General features: G+C 36.1%; 1 protein-coding gene across 1 annotated transcript in view; it reads left to right on the top strand.

The window, feature by feature from the left end:
* Nucleotides 1-13,437, top strand: part of LOC110440435 (protein starmaker-like) — a 31,861-nt gene extending 18,424 nt beyond the window's left edge. The window contains exons 7-13 of the mRNA XM_021483512.1: nt 666-735; nt 1,652-1,737; nt 1,877-1,994; nt 3,393-3,466; nt 4,548-4,830; nt 8,567-8,670; nt 11,302-13,437. Coding sequence (XP_021339187.1) covers nt 666-735; nt 1,652-1,737; nt 1,877-1,994; nt 3,393-3,466; nt 4,548-4,830; nt 8,567-8,670; nt 11,302-11,412 — 846 coding nt within the window. The 3' untranslated portion in view covers nt 11,413-13,437. The remainder of the gene's footprint in view (nt 1-665; nt 736-1,651; nt 1,738-1,876; nt 1,995-3,392; nt 3,467-4,547; nt 4,831-8,566; nt 8,671-11,301) is intronic.
* The last annotated feature ends 377 nt before the right edge of the window (nt 13,438-13,814 follow it).

Genomic DNA, 13,814 nt, shown 5'->3' with positions numbered 1-13,814 from the left:
TTTATGAAGTTAAACATGAATTGATTCATCTTCACAAATATGGAATCCAGATTTATTATATAATTTTATGTAGCGTGTCCTATGAAAGGATTTGGAATGGACTCCAGGAGTCAACACACAGGCTAAAGCTAATATAGGTCAACCAATGTGTCGGAATAAACCAATACTCCTCATTTGTCATACTTACCACCAGATAAATCCGCAAAATAATGTTTCTCCTTTTTTTGCAATGTGTTATGGTGGATAAAATATTGTAGAAAGTTACTAGACAATTGTCAAAGACCCTGTACCAATTATGTTATATGCATATTTTGAACTGCTTTAAAGCTGTTTCAGTTGTCGTGTGTTTTCACAAGTGGGTATTCAGGGGAAAGGATTATCATTGCATTTTTTTAAATCTTGGAAAGAAACCCTTTTTATCAGTGCCAAATGATATGCATGAAGCGCAAACTCATTAAAACACAATGCCATGCTCTCTCATCTTGGTAATCTTTGAACGGTCATGGTGCCTTCCCTTTTAATTTCATATCACCTCAATTCCTGAAATATTTTTTATTTGATTTATGATTTAATTCTAAAATGTTGGCACTATGATATTTTATTCTTCTTACAATGCAGAAAACTGATGTTATCTTATTATAAATTGTGTTATTTACTTTTCAAAGGCATGTCGCTCAGAATTTGGTACAAAGAAAGAAGATGTTGTGGATAAAGGTGTGGGAATTTCTGTCGAAGGTAAGAACATTATAATTGTTTATTAAGACTAGGAGCTACTAACAATGGTAGAAAGAAAAATATATAAAAATATTCCAAGTATTTTCATGTTTTCAGCAAAATAATATCCTTATGTGAAACACTGGGGTAAAATGTTATTAAAGTGTTAAGCTAAAATAAACAGCTTGTAGAAAACCAACAGTTCCAGGGTAATGACATTTCGCCTGTAGCTAATTGGCACGAATGACTATAAAGTGTGGGATCAAACTGAATGACCGAGATCAATTTTCAGTTTGGAAAGTCACTTGAATGAAATAAATTTAAGCTCGTCCGGAGAAGATTTTTTGAATTAATTTTGACCTTTACTCTTTTTAAAGGTCACAAATGTGAAATAAAGCCTCGGTAAACCTTCTGTTACTGTCATTGTCCGAGTTAATATGAAATCTTAAATGGTCACAATTGACTCGGATAACGTAAACATTTGAAAATATTGTCTTGTTCATATATCAAAATAAACATGTGAACGATACATGTCCGATAGGCCTCTTGTCATGAATTAAGCTTCAGCAAGTTAATAGGATCTAATTGGAATGCGTTTTATGCTTTTCTTTAACCATGTGAAATCAATTGAAACCACAACAGACATTGCCTTTGCTGTTGATATGGTATCAGTGTTGGTGATCCACATGTAATATTATGTGATGGTAATATAGCATATAACATACATAATATGTAGCTTCTGTATTTAAGTTCTGCGGTAGAAGAGTGACGGTTAAAATCTTGCAGTGTATTCCAGATACTAATTCAGCGAGTTATTTAAAGTTCCTGGGTAGGAATGAAGACCTATAAGCATTATCACAGCCTGGAACAATATATTCATTTCAAATGTTCATGATATATACATGTACTCTTATTATCATGGCCTCTTATCTTAAAGTTCAAGGGAATTCTGAATTAGAAAAAGACTTGGCGGCCAGCCGAAGTAATGGACATAGGGACATATCTGATGCCAGACCAAGGAACGTGAGTATTTCTTTACAGAGTCAAGCTTTGTTGCAGCATTGAAGCATTTGTTTTCATATTGTAATTGTGGTTTTAGTACCTTGGAATTTTAACTTCTCTACTTAACGATTTTAACTGTCCGACTTGTTCTTAATAACAGCTAAAACCAAAAGTTACAACACCACCCCAACCAGGCACAGAAGTGGCAGACGACACAAAAGAGGCCAATACACGAGCAAACGTCCCTCATGTGAAGCCACCCGTGGATACACCACCAGGTCAGCATTTCCTATCTTTCTCTTGCCTATGGTTTCGTTGTCCATGAATCAGGCATATCGCATGGTGATGTAATTGTACTCATACCTTGTCAATAGCACTGAGAGTATACATGTCTACAATAGTTGCGCTGTGAACACTATGACTTTAGTAGTAAACGTTGTTTCCTACAGTATCAATAGAGAAGCAGTTACATGTAAAAGAACTAGCAATCAGGATGCAATGATTTTGTCACTGATATTTGTAAATATAGCCTTCCATCTAGTTGCACGTAAATGTTTCACAAACAAATCAATCTCTCGTAAGACTACCACTCAATTTCAAATTCAGAATGATATTGATGTTTTGTCCTTAATTTGAAGAGTTTGAAAATTACTGACATTTCACACCTTGAATTGAAAATAAGATATAGTTTTATATACTGACATACCTACCTACATGCAGTAGGACTAAAGGTTACCTCACAACCAATAGACAAACATAAATGTGCACGACCGTTATCTTGTTTTCTACTTGACAGTTTTGGGGGTATAAAATGATCAGACACTTGATGGAGCCCTTGGGCCTGTCAGTGTTTTGGTTTCTATTTTACTGGGTGAAAGCTGTTTTTCACATATAATTTAAAATGGAACCACAATTGTACTTATGTTCTATAGTATGAAATGTTGATTTTATGTATCGAAAGATCCCGGGATGCAAGATGATGCAATGATAATCACAGCGAGGTGTATTTGCAATCTCTGATATAAAAAGAGACAGAAGTAAACATAAATGTCCATGAGGGTAGAATGATAACATAGCAAGTGTGTCTAATGTCCTTGGTATAAGATAGAACCATGATAATAGCAACGCTACAGGTACGGGTACACTACACATAAACATATGCCTACAACAAAATTTCATGAAATATGAATTATCGTTCACATGTGTGCATGTTGCGCCTTATTTCAAATGCAAATTTTGCCCAAGAATGTGGTTCGAAGGTGGCCCATTTGTAGTTTTGAGGGAGGCTCACCATCCTTATGTTTCATATCAATAGTTGTTTTACTCATAGAAATTAAAAATTAAATACAATATTTCACACAATAGTACTTATGTATAGGTCACTATCTAAAAGTTCCAAACTATGTGTAAATCTGGAAAAGGCCCAGATATGATGACATAATACACTCGTTAAAAGGGAATCCCCCTAAAAAATACACAGACAAGTACATGTAAGGTTGTTAAATGTCGCTTATGATGCATGACACATGTAGCCATTCCTGCTACAAGAAGACAGTGATAAACATGGCAAGTGTATACCAGATATAAATGTAGCAAATTATCTAATGTCCCGAGAGTTGCAAAAAAGAAAATGGCAACTAACATAATAACCACAATATCTATTATGTTAAAACCAGAAGGAGACAAGACAGTTAACAGCCGTGATAATGTTAAAAGCCATAATGAGGTATCAGATGCCAGACCAAGGAATGTAAGTATATTTTTGTACAGCGTCCAGCTTCATTTGGAGTCCATATCAAGCTACATCTGTTTTCTCGTTGAAACTCTTGTTTCAAGACCTTGGATGCTTTAACTAACAGTATTTTGGACCAGTATGTAATTATGATTATCAAGATATATATATATCGATGACAATTTTTATAACAGTAATTAATCAGTAGCAGTTGAGACGGTTTAGACCTTAATCTGTCCCTAACCCCCTTGCCTCAGGGAATTGGAAGAATAATTTTCTGTAAGCTTATGACATCCTCAGCGATCAATATTTGAATTAAAAATTGTGAGTTTGAAACTTTGGAATAACAAAAGTAAATTATATCTACCTAGGTTATGCTTTCAACTGCAATAGTGTGCAAAATAGTGTTCCCCGTCAAATTTAGATATGTTTAAAATCATTGAACAGCAACGTTATATTAATTCTCAACCAATGAAATTTCCAACACAGGAAAATTAACTCAGTTTTATATATAATTCTCTTTGATAATTTGAGATAAAAAGATAAATTCATGATTGTTGAATAATAACAACTTCTAGCAATGGATGAATTATGACACTTTCAAAACAATATGCACCATTTTGTTCAACAATATGCACCATTTTGTTCAACAACAACTGATTTTAAAGACCAACATAACTATTTCTCATCAATTCATTTTTCAGTTATGTAAGTTAATATAGAAGATGCAGCGTACCTTTAATGGTCCATTGACTTTGTCAGCATTTCCATCAACATTAAGTTTTTGCGTTTAACTTAGTTTCTCTGATATGTGCATTGATGGTCAAAGCCGGGCATAGGCGAGACATATCAATCCCAATGGCTTGTTAAAGAACACAATCACGTGTGTGTGTTACGTTATCTCATAAAAAGTGATGAAATGTTTTTCAGTAATCCAAAAAGGACAAACAAACACATATCAATGTTATTATTCCCAGATAATATGACCTTTACAACATTCATTATGGTCACTGCCACAATTTGATACTCAATTGTTAATTGAAACTAAGAGTTCTGTATGTCCTTACCATTTTAACCATGCTACCTATTTTAATCACAGCAAACATCAGGTTTGACCAATCCACAATCATCTACACTGGAACCCATACAAAATGCAGGAGGGGCTAAACCGCTTATAGACATCGCTACAGAATCTGAGGAAAAACAATCCATGGATACCCCTGAAGTAAAAGACAACTCAGTTGCCAAAAAGACATCAGATTTAGCTGATGTCAGACAACCAAAACCTAATGTTGATACGACGCCTCAGGTTCTTCCCCAGCAGGATATCCCGTCCATAACGTGTATCGAAGACGGTTTGGTTATGTTCGCTTCAGCACCAGGTCAGTAGTTTCTAGCCTGCCACAACTTATATTTTTGTTATCCATTGATTCAGGTGTGTTATGTATTTATGTCATAATTTCTATACCCTGTTAATTGTTGTATGGCTGTATGGATATAGTAGTAAATATTGTCCCCTTCTGTATGGATACAGTAGTAATTATTGCCCCCGGCTGTATTGATACAGCAGGAAATATTGTCCCTGGCTGTATGCATACAGTAGGAAATGTTGTCCCTGGCCGTATGGATCCAGTTGGAAATATTGTCCCTGGCCGTATGGATACATATATACAGTATGTGACGTAATTCCCTGTTTACTCTGATAATAACATTCAAACAGTAGTTGTCCTAAACCACAGATGACTTTGTCCCCGTCTGTATGGATACAGTAGTACATGTTGTCCCCGGCTGTATGGATATAGTGGTAAATATTGTCCCACGGCTGTATTGCTACAGTAGTAAATATTGCCCCCGTCTGTATTGATACAGTAGGAAATATTGTTCCCGGATGGATGGATACAGGAGTAAATATTGTCCCCTGCTGTATGGATACAGTAGAAAATAATGTCCCCGGCTGTATGGATATAGTAGTAAATATTGTCCCAGGCTGTATGAATATAGTAGTAAATAGGATACAGTAGCAAATATTGTCCCCGGCTGTGTGGATACAGTAGTAAATATTGTGCCCGGCTGTATGGATACAGATATAAATAATGTCCCCGGCTGGATGGATACAGTAGTAAATAGTGCCCCCGGCTGTATTGATACAGCAGGAAATATTGTCCCTGGCCGTATGGATACAGTAGGAAATATTGGCCCCGGCTGTATGGATACAATAGTAAATATTGTCCCCGGATGTATGGATACCGTAGTAAATATTGTCCCCTGCTGTATGGATGCAGTAGTAAATATTGCCCCCGGCTGTATTGATACAGCAGGAAATATTGTCCCTGGCTGTATGGATATAGTAGTAAATAGGACACAGTAGTAAATATTGTCCCAGGCTGTATGAATATAGTAGTAAATAGGATACAGTAGTAAATATTTTCCCCGGCTGTATGAATACAGTAGTAAATATTGTCCGCGGCTGTATGAATACAGTAGTAAATATTGTTCCCGTCTGTATGGATACAGTAGTAAATAATGTCCCCGGCTGTATGGATACAATAGTAAATATTGTCCCCGGATGTATGGATACCGTAGTAAATATTGTCCCCTGCTGTATGGATACAGTAGTAAACATTGTCCCCTGCTGTATGGATGCAGTAGTAAATATTGTCCCGGGCTGTATGGATACAGTAGTAAATGATGTCCCCGGCTCCTAATGTTGATACGACGCCTCAGGTTCTTCCCCAGCAGGATATCCCGTCCATAACGTGGATCGAAGACGGTTTGGTTATGTTCGCTGCAGCACCAGGTCAGTAGTTTCTACCCTGCCACTACTTATATTTTCGTTATCCATTGATTCAGGTGTGTTATGTATTTATGTCATAATTTCTATACCCTGTTAATTGTTGTATGGCTGTATGGATATAGTAGTAAATAGGATACAGTAGTAAATATTTTCCCCGGCTGTATGGATACAATAGTAAATATTGTCCCCGGCTGTGTGGATACAGTAGTAAATATTTTCCCCGGCTGTATGGATACAGATATAAATAATGTCCCCGGCTGGATGGATACAGTAGGAAATATTGGCCCCGGCTGTATGGATACAATAGTAAATATTGTCCCCGGATGTATGGATACCGTAGTAAATATTGTCCCCTGCTGTATGGATGCAGTAGTAAATATTGTCCCGGTCTGTATGAATATAGTAGTAAATAGGATACAGTAGTAAATATTGTCCGCGGCTGTATGAATACAGTAGTAAATATTGTTCCCGGCTGTATGGATACAGTTGTAAATATTGTCCCCTGCTGTATGGATCCAGTAGTAAATATTGTCCCGGTCTGTATGAATATAGTAGTAAATAGGATACAGTAGCAAATATTGTCCCCTGCTGTATGGATACAGTAGAAAATATTGCCCTGGCCCGTAGGGATACATATATACAGTATGTGACGTAATTCCCTGACAGTAGTAAATATTGTCCGCGGCTGTATGAATACAGTAGTAAATATTGTGCCCGGCTGTATGAATACAGTAGTAAATATTGTTCCCGGCTGTATGGATATAGTGGTAAATATTGTCCCACGGCTGTATTGCTACAGTAGTAAATATTGCCCCACGGCTGTATGGATACAGTAGGAAATATTGACCCTGGCCGTATGGATACATATATACAGTATGTGACGTAATTCCCATAGGATACAGTAGTAAATATTTTCCCCGGCTGTATGAATACAGTAGTAAATATTGTCTCCGGCTGTATGGATACAGTTGTAAATATTGTCCCCTGCTCTATGGATACAGTAGTAAATGATGTCCCCGGCTCCTAATGTTGATACGACGCCTCAGGTTCTTCCCCAGCAGGATACCCCGTCCATAACGTGTATCGAAGACAGTTTGGTTATGTTCGTTTCAGCACCAGGTCAGTAGTTTCTAGCCTACCACTACTTATATTTTTGTTATCCATTGATTCAGGTGTGTTATGTATTTATGTCATAATTTCTATACCCTGTTAATTGTTGTATGGCTGTATGGATATAGTAGTAAATAGGATACAGTAGTAAATATTTTCCCCGGCTGTATGGATACAATAGTAAATATTGTCCCCGGCTGGATGGATACAGTAGGAAATATTTTCCCCGGCTGTATGAATACAGTAGTAAATATTGTCTCCGGCTGTATGGATACAGTTGTAAATATTGTCCCCTGCTCTATGGATACAGTAGTAAATGATGTCCCCGGCTCCTAATGTTGATACGACGCCTCAGGTTCTTCCCCAGCAGGATATCCCGTCCTTAACGTGTATCGAAGACGGTTTGGTGATGTTCGCTTCAGCACCAGGTAAGTAGTTTCTAGCCTGCCACTACTTATATTTTTGTTATCCATTGATTCAGGTGTGTTATGTATTTATGTCATAATTTCTATACCCTGTTAATTGTTGTATGGCTGTATGGATATAGTAGTAAATATTGTCCCCTTCTGTATGGATACAGTAGTACATGTTGTCCCCGGCTGTATGGATACAATAGTAAATATTGTCCCCGGATGTATGGATACCGTAGTAAATATTGTCCCCTGGTGTATGGATACAGTAGTAACTGTTGTCCCCGGCTGTATGGATACAGTAGTAAATATTGTCCCACGGCTGTATGGATACAGTAGTAAATATTGCCCCCGGCTGTATTGATACAGTAGGAAATATTGTCCCTGGCCGTATGGATACATATATACAGTATGTGACGTAATTCCCTGTTTACTCTGATAATAACATTCAAACAGTATTTGTCCTAAACCACAGATGACTTGATATAACAACACATTTTTTTAAAAATTATATCCATTATAAAAGTTTAAATAAAAAACATGTATGATATTGTCATTATCAAGCTAAAATGATAAAATTGAACTCAGATTTTTATGTTTTACCTAAAAGAATTGTTAATGTTAATCATTTGGTTAGAAGTAGGTAGAGCACTTTAATGGATTTAGAAAATTTGAACTATAAACTTGTGTTGTAAAATTCATAGGAAACAAATTGGGAAGAAATGTGTTCATAAAAAAAGGCTATTGATTAAATTTTGGAATCCAATATCTAATGATAAAATTTTATAATGTTCTCATTTCCAGGAAAAGAGGCATACAGGCGATTAAAAGAAGGTGGATGGATGATGCAATCAGTTATTAAGGAACTGGAAAGCTGGCCATCACATCCAGACCAGGACTTGTTACAGGTAACTATAATACACCACAATCAAGCTTTATCTAGACCAGGACTTGTTACAGGTAACTAATACACCACAATCAAGCTTTATCTAGACCAGGACTTGTTACAGGTAACTAATACACCACAATCAAGCTTTATCTAGACCAGGACTTGTTACAGGTAACTAATACACCACAATCAAGCTTTATCTAGACCAGGACTTGTTACAGGTAACTAATACACCACAATCAAGCTTTATCTAGACCAGGACTTGTTACAGGTAACTAATACACCACAATCAAGCTTTATCTAGACCAGGACTTGTTACAGGTAACTAATACACCACAATCAAGCTTTATCTAGACCAGGACTTGTTACAGGTAACTAATACACCACAATCAAGCTTTATCTAGACCAGGACTTGTTACAGGTAACTAATACACCACAATCAAGCTTTATCTAGACCAGGACTTGTTACAGGTAACTAATACACCACAATCAAGCTTTATCTAGACCAGGACTTGTTACAGGTAACTAATACACCACAATCAAGCTTTATCTAGACCAGGACTTGTTACAGGTAACTAATACACCACAATCAAGCTTTATCTAGACCAGGACTTGTTACAGGTAACTAATACACCACAATCAAGCTTTATCTAGACCAGGACTTGTTACAGGTAACTAATACACCACAATCAAGCTTTATCTAGACCAGGACTTGTTACAGGTAACTAATACACCACAATCAAGCTTTATCTAGACCAGGACTTGTTACAGGTAACTAATACACCACAATCAAACTTTATCTAGACCAAGACTTGTTACAGGTAACTATTACACAGCAATCAAGCTTTATCTAGACCAGGCCATGTATTCACGAAACTGTAAAATACACTAAACCATTTAGATTCCAACAATGGTAATTGTGTTCGTACATTTTTTTCACTGTTCACCTTGATTTGATGTGATGAAGGAACTGTACTACAGTTACCATCTAAACTATTACTGGTAGAAAACCACCGATCCATCTAAAGTATTACTGGCAGGAAACCACCCATCCATCTAAACTATTACTGGTAGGAAACCACCGATCCATCTAAAACTAATACTGGTAGGAAACCACCGATCCATCTATAGTATTACTGGTAGGAAACCACCGATCCATCTAAACTATTACTGATAGGAAACCACCGATCCATCTAAACTATTACTGATAGGAAACCACCGATCCATCTAAACTATTACTGGTAGGAAACCACCGATCCATCAAAACTATTACTGGTAGGAAACCACCGATCCATCTAAAGTATTACCGGTAGGAAACCACCGATCCATCTAAAGTATTACTGGTAGGAAACGACCGATCCATCTAAAGTATTACCGGTAGGAAACGACCGATCCATCTAAAGTATTACTGGTAGGAAACCACCGATTCATCTAAAATATAAAGTAGAAATCACCAGCATCCATAAATATCCACAGGTTGACCTGGATTTAGTTTTATTTTCTGGTATATGTATATTTTAGAAAAGTCCATGAAACGATATTTAATTAGAATGTGAAAATAGTTCGGCTATATTTATTTCCCGACCTGAATAGGTTCAGCTGTCTTATCTTCACCAATTAGGAGACTTAAGAAATAAATTAACCTCACTAACCAGTGAACATTGTTCACTTGGGGTTACACCACTTACAGTACAACCGGATGGGGTTTTGGGTTTGCTGTCTGTCGATCAGTGCGTCAGTCAGTGTGTCTGTCCGTCCGTGCTTCTGTCAGAGAAGTTTGTCTGGGACATATCTTCTATACTATTTCACCTGGAGTAACCAGATTTGGTGTACAAGAAAAACTTGGAATGATGGGAGTGTACAAGAAAAACTTGGAATGATTGGAGTGCAGAGTGCAAGAATTAAGGTCACTGTGACCTATGATTTGACCTTTGACTTTTACTTTTGAAAATGTTTGTCCGGGCATAAATGTTATACTATTTCACCTGGAGTTATTAGATTTGGTGTACAAGGACATGTTGGGATGACGGAGTGCAAAGCGCAAGAATGAGTATAGGTCACTGTGACCGATTACTTGACCTTTGACCTTCACTTTTGATTTTTTTGTCCATGGCAAATCTATACTATTTCACCTTGAGTAACCAGTTTTGGTGTACAAGGACATCTTGGGATGGGTGCAAGAAGTAGGTCAATATGACCTCACTGTGACCTATGGTTCCTGACATAAGTGTACTGTTTGTTAAATATAGAAATCATTATCGGTTGGGGCCTATGGATTGCCTTGTTTTTTATAGCAAAGTATGACTACAAGTGCGGATTAGTGATTGTTCGCATGTCTTTATGCTGTTGATAGTTGATATCAATTAGTAAACTTATTACTTTGCCTTGTTTGTCAATGACCTGAGTGAAGATCAGTGACTTTTCACCATCAATCTTCATCTGTTGTTGTGCGTTACCATTAACAGTTCACTCTTATGACTCGTAACTGCTGCATTGATTTCCATAATTCATCTGTTTATATTTTTCACTTCCAATTCGTTTGGTTTGTTATCACATTTCTATTTGCTGGTTAGCATTTATAGCAGAAATATGGAAAATATATTGAAAAAATGAAAATAGATCAAATATGACTTTTCTGACTTTCCAACAGGTTCTTACCAAAGTTATTGGTAAAATTGCCATTGAAAATGAGACAGATAAGGGCTACAAGTCAGCAGCTTGCCTCACCCACATGTTGATCAAGGATGTATATCTCTGTTAGAGGAAATATATCAAAGCTATGGGACACAATCCCAAGTGCCATTTAATTTTATGTTGACAAAAGGTGAATAAATTAACAATAAGGTGAGTCACTCAACACATAGATTTATAAACAGTGATGTCATTGTCTTTATGTATGATTGGATAGATATGATGTTTATAGTATACAATTTTGTATACTGTGTTAGTACAATGTTCAGAATTGTATATATGACTACAGGTACTTGATGAATTAAGATGTTATAAATGATTTTGTATACATCTATAGCAGGACTGGAGTGGGTCGATCGCCAGCGACCAGACGGTTTAGTTGGTTAAAGCATCCGTCTAGAGTTTGGATGGTCCCTGGTTCTAATCTGGTCTGTCTATGTATTTTCCCACTCTTGTTACCTATGGCAACCGACACAACATACCAGCAGAAGTTGGTATAGTGTCTCTTGTATCTTCGGGGTTGAAGAATTTGTTAAAGGAAGGAGTATTGTAACTGAATTGGACTGGGTCGATTGCTGGTGACTAAGGTAGCTCAATTGGTTAAGTATTCGTCTAGAGTTTGGAGTGTCCCAGGTTCCAATCCTGGTCGGGTCGTACTTTTTCCACTCCTGTTACATATGTTACAAATTAACATAGTTATCTGTATTTTTACCAACATTAAATATTTGCCAATATGTTCGTAATGACATATATTAAGTATTTAATGGTGTATATGTGATTGTGTAAGTATGTAGAATATCTGATGTGCAGATATGTTATGTACATTGATTGTATGTATATTTTACCACATTGTATATATATAACCTGAGTTACCTTATGATCAATGCACAGTATACTACATTGTAATAATGCTTGAGTACATTGTATATACATTATGCGATATAACAGTTTCACAACATTGTATGGTGTGTATTAAGTGTATAAGCATTGTTTATATGATTGTGAAGGTTTATTATGACTTACATTTGTTTGTGTAGGCATGTTATAATTATAAAGACCATACAGTAGTTTTGTATATGATAAGACAAATGTGCTGATGTCTGTCTGTATTGCAGGGAAATAGGCTGGTCCCAATTTATTAAAGAAAGAAACTTTTGACACAATGATGTTTTCCCAATTTTTTTAAGAATATTTTTGTTTTATTAATCTTGTTGTCAACCTGAAATCAAACATTAAACTTCAGATTGCTGAACCATTGCTCAAACCGATTGAACGATTTGGTTGATGGAACTGTCCTTGCCCAGTTGTTCTACAGTTTTAAGATAAAGTTTGATATATAACATGATACATGTCCATACATTTTATCATACAGACTGTTAAATACTTTTAAATTCAGATCTATGGCGAGTTTTTTTTAAAAATCAAATATACTTCATTAACGATTAAAAACAGAAATGTATTTAGATTATATACTACAAAGAAGGATATGGCAGCTCTGCAGTATATAATATGCATTTCGTGTTGATCTCAAATTCCAGTTAGTGTCATATCTTCATTGAAAAGCAGCAATATCATTCTCCTCATCTTTCACCCATCAGCTTTAATCAATTAATAAACCAGATTTCCAGTAGTTCTATATTAATTCTTGGTTTAGCATTCCCTTCATCATTTCAATGATATTATGTTGATTATTTCCTAACATTGGTTTTGTCACCAAATATTACAACAAGGAACAATTCAATGATGTCATTAATGAGAGGCAAAGACATATAAACGGTTACCGTAAAAACCCATGTAATCAAATCAGTCTGTAGTTATGACAAGGCAGTAGGGCTTCGTAATTCACGCCACGTGTTGGTGAGTGAAAAATACAACAACACGGTCCGTCGATCGCAACTGAAAATCATTTCAATAAGTATACCTATTGTTAACGGGTAATCACAGATATAGTGTTAATTTTACAGTAGGTAAAAATTGTGTGGCCAAAAAATATCGCCAAACCACGGACTAAGGTAATCGAATTCCGTGGCCAAACTGAACTGTGACATGACCTGGTTTGAAGTGACGATACCCAAGCCGCCATGATGAGCCTTTCTCACTGATCGTAATTATGATCAATAAAAGGTATCTAATTATGTCTTTCACCCGGAGATATGCACCAGCGGTTACTAACATCGAATTACTTATTAATTGATATGTTTTTGTAAGCAAGTAAATGTTTTATATATTGCTAAAATGAATTGATGTATGCCGATATGCGCACACGTGTGTGTCATGTGTGAACAGATAATTCAAAGAAAACGAACAACAAAATACACATTTTACGTAGTTTCTTCTTGGTTATTTATATCATTTTTCATCAATGAAAAAAAATTCAAAAGAAACATATTTAAAAAAAATATATTCAGAGATCGATTTTCGGAGCATGAACATCGTTTTTTGTTCAGATTTTTGGGTGTGCAAAATATTCGA

This window comes from Mizuhopecten yessoensis, unplaced genomic scaffold (assembly GCF_002113885.1).
Source record: "Mizuhopecten yessoensis strain PY_sf001 unplaced genomic scaffold, ASM211388v2 scaffold11181, whole genome shotgun sequence".
NCBI lineage: Eukaryota > Metazoa > Mollusca > Bivalvia > Pectinida > Pectinidae > Mizuhopecten > Mizuhopecten yessoensis.
Note: the sequence above shows the minus strand (reverse complement) of the source record. Positions and strands in the feature narration are given on the sequence as shown.